Raw genomic sequence first — 8,196 nt, forward strand, 5'->3', positions numbered from 1 at the left:
GGACCTCCTCGCCGCCCCGCCGCCCCCGCGCAGCCCCGCTCTCCGCCGAGGACCCGACCCGGGGAGCGCGCTCCCAAAGTTGGCGGCGGCGGCGGCGGCGGTGCCCGCGGAGGTGCCCGCGGAGGTGCCCGCGGAGGTGCCCGCGCGCCCGGCTGTGCAGCCTCGGCCCCGCCGGGAAGTTGCCGGCCCGGCTCGGTCGCGGCGGCCCGGGCGGATTTCATGGCCCGCGGCGAACAGGGGCCCGGAGCCGGCGTGGGTGAGCCCCAGCGTGCCCCCGAGCGCGCCCCCTCCCGCACCCTCTCCCGCGCGGACCCCGAGCGCGCCCCTTCCCGCGGGGAGCCCCAGCGGGACCCCTCCTGCGCCCCCTTCCGCGGGGACCCCGAGCGCGCCCCGCAGCGCGCCCCCTCCCGCACCCTCTCCCGCGGGGACCCCGAGTGCGCCCCCGAGCGCGCCCCGTCCCACACCCTCTCCCGCGCGGACCCCGAGTGCGCCCCGGAGCGCGTCCCCTTCCCCGGGGACCCCGAGCGCGCCCCGGCGCGCGCCCCTTCCCGCGGGGAGCCCCAGCGCGCCCCCTCCCGCGGGGACCCCGCGCACCCTCCCGCCGGGACCCCTCCCGCGCCCCCTCCGGCGGGGACCCAGGCGCCGGCCCCCTCGCGCCCCCCCGCGCTCCCTGGTCCCCGATGCTCGGGGCGGCCCCCGCCCCCGCCGCCGCCGCCGCCGCCGCCCCCCGCCCCCGGGCCCCGGCCGGAGCAGCCGCGTGAGCCGGGCGGGAGCATGAGCGCCGAGGCGCAGTGGCCGCCGCTCCCCAACGGGACGGCCGCGTTCCCGGGCGGCCAGGGCGGGCCCTGGGGCAACAGCACGGCCTCCGCCGCCGCCGCGGCCGCCGCCCCGTTCACCTGCTCGCTCACCAAGACGGGCTTCCAGTTCTACTACCTGCCGGCCGTGTACATCCTGGTGTTCGTCACCGGCTTCCTGGGCAACAGCGTGGCCATCTGGATGTTCGCGCGCCACATGAGGCCGTGGAGCGGCATCTCCGTGTACATGTTCAACCTGGCCCTGGCCGACTTCCTGTACGTGCTGACCCTGCCCGCGCTCATCTTCTACTACTTCAACAAGACCGACTGGACGCTGGGCGACGCGATGTGCAAGCTGCAGCGCTTCATCTTCCACGCCAACCTGTACGGCAGCATCCTGTTCCTGACCTGCATCAGCGCGCACCGCTACAGCGGCGTGGTGTACCCGCTGCGCTCGCTGGGCCGCCTGCACAAGCGCACCGCCGTGCACGTGAGCCTGCTCGTGTGGCTCGTCGTGGCGCTGGCCATCTCGCCCATCCTCTTCTACTCGGGCACCCAGGTGCGCAGGAACGGGACCGTCACCTGCTACGACAGCACCTCGGACGAGTACCTGCGCAGCTACTTCGTCTACAGCATGTGCACCACCGTGGCCATGTTCTGCGTGCCCCTCGTGCTCATCCTGGGCTGCTACGGCCTCATCGTCAGGGCCCTGATCTACAAGGACCTGGACGACTCGCCCCTGCGGCGGAAATCCATCTACCTGGTGATCATCGTCCTGACGGTCTTCGCCGTCTCCTACATCCCCTTCCACGTGATGAAAACCATGAACCTGAGGGCCCGGCTGGATTTCCAGACCCCGGACATGTGCGCTTTCAACGACAGGGTTTATGCCACCTACCAGGTGACCCGCGGGCTGGCGAGTCTCAACAGCTGCGTGGACCCCATCCTCTATTTCCTGGCGGGAGACACTTTCAGGAGGAGGCTCTCCAGAGCCACCCGGAAGGCCTCCCGGAGGAGTGAGGCAAACTTGCAGTCCAAGAGCGAGGACATGACCCTCAACATTTTATCCGAGTTCAAGCAGAATGGAGACACGAGCTTGTGAAGAGGCGGGAACCACCGAGCACCCCCCCCCTCTTGTGACACGGTAGGATGCTTCGTTGATAGAGTCAAGCGTTTCCCTTCCCCCCTCTAAGTTTCTAGTGAGCTTAGAACAAAGTGGAAGTAGTGAAGTAGAAGAAGTAGAAGTAGAAGAAGAATTGAAGTAGTGGAGTAGAAGAAGTAGTGAAGTAGAAGTAGTGAAGTAGAAGTAGTGAAGTAGAAGTAGTGAAGTAGAAGTAGTGAAGTAGAAGTAGTGAAGTAGAAGTAGAAGAAGTAGAAGAAGAATTGAAGTAGAGGAGTAGAAGAAGTAGTGAAGTAGAAGTAGTGAAGTAGAAGTAGAAGTAGTGAAGTAGAAGTAGTGAAGTAGAAGTAGTAGAAGTAGAAGAAGAATTGAAGTAGTGGAGTAGAAGAAGTAGTGAAGTAGAAGTAGTGAAGTAGAAGTAGTGAAGTAGAAGTAGTGAAGTAGAAGTAGTGAAGTAGAAGTAGAAGAAGTAGAAGAATTGAAGTAGTGAAGTAGAAGTAGAAGAAGTAGAAGAAGAATTGAAGTAGAGGAGTAGAAGAAGTAGTGAAGTAGAAGTAGAAGAATTGAAGTAGTGAAGTAGAAGTAGAAGAATTGAAGTAGTGGAGTAGAAGTAGTGAAGTAGAAGTAGAAGAATTGAAGTAGTGAAGTAGAAGTAGAAGAAGTAGAAGAAGTAGTGAAGTAGAAGAAGTAGTGAAGTAGAAGTAGAAGAAGTAGAAGAAGTAGTGAAGTAGAAGCAGTGAAGTAGAAGTAGAAGAATTGAAGTAGTGAAGTAGAAGTAGAAGAAGTAGAAGAAGAATTGAAGTAGTGAAGTAGAAGAAATAGAAGTAGGAGAAGAAGAATTGAAGTAGTGAAGTAGAAGAAGTAGAAGTAGGAGGGATCCCTGGGTGGCGCAGCGGTTTGGCACCGGCCTTTGGCCCAGGGCGCGATCCTGGAGACCCGGGATCGAATCCCACGTCGGGCTCCCGGTGCATGGAGCCTGCTTCTCCCTCTGCCTGTGTCTCTGCCTCTCTCTCTCTCTCTGTATGACTATCAAAAATAAATAATTAAAAAAAAAGTAGAGCCTCCTAAGATGAACTATGACCATCTCCGAATTTAAAAAAAAAAAAAAAAAAAAAAAGAAGTAGAAGTAGGAGAAGAAGAATTGAAGTAGTGAAGTAGAAGAAGTAGTGAAGTAGTGAAGTAGAAAAGTAGTGAAGGAGAAGTAGTGAAGGAGAAGTAGGGAAGTAGGAGAAGTAGTGAAGTAGGAGAAGTAGAAGTAGTGAAGAACAAAGTAGAAGTAGTAGTTTGTTTGAAAAAAAAAAAGTGGAAACACCCATCCCCACACTTAGCATCTTTGGGTCCCCTTTCAGGCCTCCCTTTCTAACTAGCCGTGTGTAAATCGAGTTATGCCGACTTAGTTAAATGTGTGCTTTCTCATCTGCCTTTAGAATTGAAAGTGCACTTGAGTCCTAGAGCTGTCCTGATATTAATTTCTAATTAACTGTTCTGCTCATCATTTCTCCCGCGGAACTCGATTCACTCAGCCTCAGCTGAAGAGGCCTCAGCTGGGTGTCTCTTTTGGGCCTGGAGCCGTAGGGGGTGACTGGCCGAGTTCCTTTGGAGAATCCAACAGAAAGGTCAAGGAATTTAAAAACCTGAAACCTGATTGTCTCTCAGTGTAACTTCTAGAAAAGTGCTGTCAGGTGCCAGATGTTTGCTGGTGGAAGTCTGCACGTTTTATCGTACAGGCGAATTGCATTTGGAATAATCAAAGTTCATGTGCTTTCTTTGTAAACACTGTGAACTCTTAGACTTTCCGTGATAAAGAACGTTTACTTGCACCGTGGCCCTACGCTGCCTGAGGAGTTTGTGTGCCAGCACGAAGGCTTAGAGCTGTAAAAACAATGTAAAAAAAAAATCACAGATCTGCTGCAGACCAGGGTTGAAGACTGTTGGACAAGAGGATGATATTGTCAGAGGGAGAATGACAGTCATTCTCCATGTGGGCTGCAACTATATTTTCAAGTGTATGAGGCAAATAGGAGTGGGGGAGAGATGAAGGGGTTTGGTTTGGTTTATTTAGAGGAGACCATGTTCGAATAAGGACTTCAGTTTAAACCAAAAGGGTGTAAAGGTTCTCTTGTACCTCTTCAAAATGTTGGAAAAAGTCAAATGCAATATGTAAAAAGGAAAAAAAGGGGGGGGACAGCAGCAGACTTTGTACAGATTACCTTGGTAGAATGAAAAGCTATAATCCTTTAAATGTGAAGATAAAAGATCCATTAAAGGAAAAAAAGCTACAAATATATGGGAGAGAGAAACACAGAGAATTAAACATATGTGGTATGTAAGATGCCACAGCACTGAAAAGTTGTGGAGGCAACAAATCCAACTGCTGATAGTTTAAGAGAAGACTGGTGGTCAGTGGTTCTCCACCCCCCCCACCCCCGCCCCGGCCAGGCAGTAATGAAAACTCAGCAAAATACTTCAGTAATTTTAGTAACAGTTTTCAATGAATATTGAATTTCAATGCATAAATATTGAATACTGCATTTCTAGCTATTGAAATGGTCAAACTCTGTATGGTGTAGGCTAATGAGGTGAGGTGACGTGATTTTTAACTCCAATATATCCAATATCAAAGGAGTTTTTGTCAAAACTAACCTCAACAAAGCCGGCATGAGAGTTCGCATCCGATGGTGGAAAACCTTGTTGGAAAGCGCTTTGTAAGTGAAGCGAGGTGGGGGCCGTCCTGAGGCAAGAACCTGTGGGACACGGTGACAGGAGGGTCAGATCTGGAAGGCAGTGCCTGTGGTACCTGCATGGCATGTGGATCTGTGGGACCTTCAGTTCTTAGATTCATCCAGGCTTTGTTCACGGAGGTCAAGGAAGAAAAGCAGTGTCGAGCCTTACTAAAAAGTGATTTTAAAAAAAAAAATGTTGAGGTTTATAAAATGTTGAGAATTATAGGAGCCGAATCAAAAAGAAATTAGATGTCTTACCGACACCACCTGGTTTTGAGGAAAGAGACTAGTTGAGGTTCTCATTTGGGGTAGGGCCCTCTCCAGCATTCCTTGTCTGGGTAGAATCCTAAAAGAGAACGTATAAAACCTGTCATGACTGATCCCTGGCAAACATCACGCTCAGGGACACAAGATTACTGGCACTGCATCACCCAAGGTGGAGATTTCAAAGCCTGTACCATCCTTGAACTCATGAGCTAACAGTATACATTTCTGAAATATTTCCTCACCATTCACTTTAGTTTTCTTCCCTTTAGGTCTCAGGATGCCAGCCTGGTTTACAATACACGTTACATCCGTTGTTTCAGCTCCCAGAGAACTTTCTTTTGGACTGTGGATCCAGTGAGGTGGACAATGCCTACAACAAATTCCCTTTTACTTCTTGGCATGTTTTTTTTTTTTTTTGGCTTTTTTCCAGGGCTTCTAGTGGACAATGACAACACGTGAATACATGCCAAACAGTAACACGAACGATCTTGCCCAACCCCTTTCTAGGCACCGAGAGGTCTCTGGGAAGAGTCTGTGCTAACGGTAAAGACATACAGAGGGTCAAGACGAAGCAGTGATCTGTTTGCTGGGAATTTGATGACGTAAGTGGGTATTTTAATAGTAAAGGCAAAATCTGTTGGCATTTTGATGAAAGAACTGCTGATATTATAGAACTTACCAGTTAACTTGGTTTTACACTACAAAATGATTTTAATGCCAAGTTCAAGGAATTTTTGGCTCACCGATTGACATCTCTGACTCTTTTTCGTTTGCATTTAAATGATAAAACACAAATCAAGAAGAGATACAGCAGAGAGTAGGATGCAGTGTTAAAAGCATGACATTGCCACTTGGCCAACTGTAGGACTCTTCACCCTTTCGATACCACTTCTCCGTGGATTAAAAAAACTTAGAGGACGTCCATCTGTTGGGACCCCAGGGGACGTGCTAGAGCGTTATGGGCGGCCAGAGGTGCATGAAATCTGCCACCGTATCTTCCAAGACTCTTCAGTTCCAGGCCTTGGCTAAAAATGCTCACAAAGCTCACCAATTATGACGTGTACCTGTGACCTAGGAGTTTTATCAGTCTACTCGGACAGGGCAGTGAGCTGCCTTCGGATGCAAGAGATGTCTGTGCCTATAGCAGCTGGGACTGGACTAGGGAAAATCAAGATGTGTAAGTAGTCACAGATCTACTGAAGCTTTAACTTAGCTGGTCAAATTGTACCTAATGTAATAGTATTTATTGATGAAGCTCACAATCCTTCAGTTGTACAGCTTGAAAAGCTCCCTTGAAAGATCAACTATGCGGATGTCGATTATATTTATTAAAGTGTACGATAAGCCACACTAGTGTATTTTATGTAACGTGCTGCATAGAGAAAACGAGTTACTATAAACTGCGCTTTTCAAATACCAGTATCTTGAAATGTTTGTCGTAAGATGTTTTTGATCTAAAATATGAATGGATGGATGCCTTGTGATACAAGAGGTTAATTTTCCCTAGAAGTGCTTGTGCATGTTTACCTTTTTGCTTAGAATTCTCTATACAGACCCACTCTGGTGTCCAACTTGTATAAGCTCAATAATAAATACAAAATATCTCTGCCAGACTAGGCCTGTATTGTCTATATTTTATATGACAGAGAGGTTTATATTGTCTTTTCAAGACCTTTAGAATCGTACCCCCAAATATGGTTGGAGCTTCCGATTCTAGTGCAAAAAAAGTTGTCCTAAATTCCAAGTAGATCTCTTACATTTTTAGAAGCCCGGAGGAATGGGCGTTAGAGATAGATTAGACTTTAAGGAAAAACTAGGGAGAGAGGGGGGAGAAAGAGGCAGGCAGCTGTTGTGATCCCTTACGGTCCTCTGTTCTGCTTACTTTTTTGTTGTTTCTTCTTAAGGAGAAAGAGTATAATCTTGAGTTCTTTCACATAGTTTCTAAGTAACACACTACCAGCAAGTTCAACACTGCTATTTTAATGTATTTGTTGTTCAGTTGGTAACTTGAACTCAAGTTTTATGGTGACAACTGTGTATGATTTGGCTGCTGCAGTCTTGCAATTTTTTATTATGTTGTACATCGTATCCTACACAGTACAAATTAACATGAAGGGGAATATATGTTACTGCATCAAAATTTGTGACTTTGAATTCTAGTCTGTCTAGTGTTTTTGCAAAAATGTTTATTTTTATATTATCTGTGATTTTAATATGGTTGAACTAGGTTTCTTTGTGATTAACAGTTTCACTGAATGAGCAGTATGGAAACAGTGTTACTTGACATTTTGAGCCTTCTCAGGTTTATCTAAATCAACGGTAGCTTAACAAATTCCAGACTTACTGTACGTAATTGTGTTTTTGATAAGAGGAATGTATGTATATTTTTTCTAAGTTTGCATGCAGGAAGTGTATAATATCGTGTGTTTGTGTATGTGTGTGTCTAAGGCATGCGGCCACCTTACTATCTGCTATTTATAATAGGAGAGCTTTGGTGTGATCATGATCATCAAAATTGTACCTATTATAGACAATTAAAACTGAAAAAGTCTCAATAAAACTGTAACATGTGATCTGATGGTTTCTATGTTATTATAGTGTTAATACTCCTAAGTTTCTCCAAATTTTGACACCTATTGTGGCTGGCATCGTGTGTATTTCTTAAGGTGTGGCCTCGACAGTAAAAAGGGAAGTGTTAAGTTAATTTATAAGCTTATCATTATTTGAAGAAACACAGAATCAATATGTATTTTCATACTGGAGTTTAAATGTGAGCTATAATCTTTTCTCCTCTAATTTTTATCCAGGGTGGTAATTATCCTAATAATAATCCTTTGTGGTTTCTGTGTATCCATTAGCCAACATTGCCTGCTTCTTTAAAGTTTATTTAAAAGTATATATCTCATCCCATGTAGTAAAAAAGTATATAATGGAATGGATGCATACTTAGAGCATTACCTACCCCCCCCCCCCACGCTGTCAGTGGAGAAGGTAAGTGCGTAATGGTCCTGTGTTGGGTTTTCTGGTTGTCTGCTGAGACGGGTGCCCCGTACAGAATCCTGTGGGTCGAAAAGCAAAAATCACTTGCATCCCTTAAGATGCGGGTCACTCAGTTTCAACTCCTTAATTAGCTATGCTATCCAAACTTCCTTCGTTAGGAATCTTCTTCTATCAATATCAGCTTGGTAGAGTTTTGTGGGTGTGTATGGGTGTACTTTTATTTAGTGCATGTGTAGAAATGATAACGTTTAGATTTTCAAAATCATTTTGGGATTGGAGTCCGAGAACCTTC

The 8,196-nt window shown here is 47.4% G+C and overlaps 1 protein-coding gene across 1 annotated transcript; it reads left to right on the top strand.

The window, feature by feature from the left end:
* The first annotated feature begins 656 nt into the window (after positions 1 to 656).
* P2RY1 (purinergic receptor P2Y1) lies at positions 657 to 7,477 on the top strand. The gene is made up of 2 exons (XM_041734522.1): positions 657 to 1,938; positions 5,174 to 7,477. The coding sequence occupies exon 1, from the start codon at positions 775 to 777 to the stop codon at positions 1,894 to 1,896; it is 1,122 nt and encodes a 373-aa protein (XP_041590456.1). The 5' UTR covers positions 657 to 774; the 3' UTR covers positions 1,897 to 1,938; positions 5,174 to 7,477.
* The last annotated feature ends 719 nt before the right edge of the window (positions 7,478 to 8,196 follow it).

Source organism: Vulpes lagopus, chromosome 19 (genome assembly GCF_018345385.1).
Source record: "Vulpes lagopus strain Blue_001 chromosome 19, ASM1834538v1, whole genome shotgun sequence".
NCBI lineage: Eukaryota > Metazoa > Chordata > Mammalia > Carnivora > Canidae > Vulpes > Vulpes lagopus.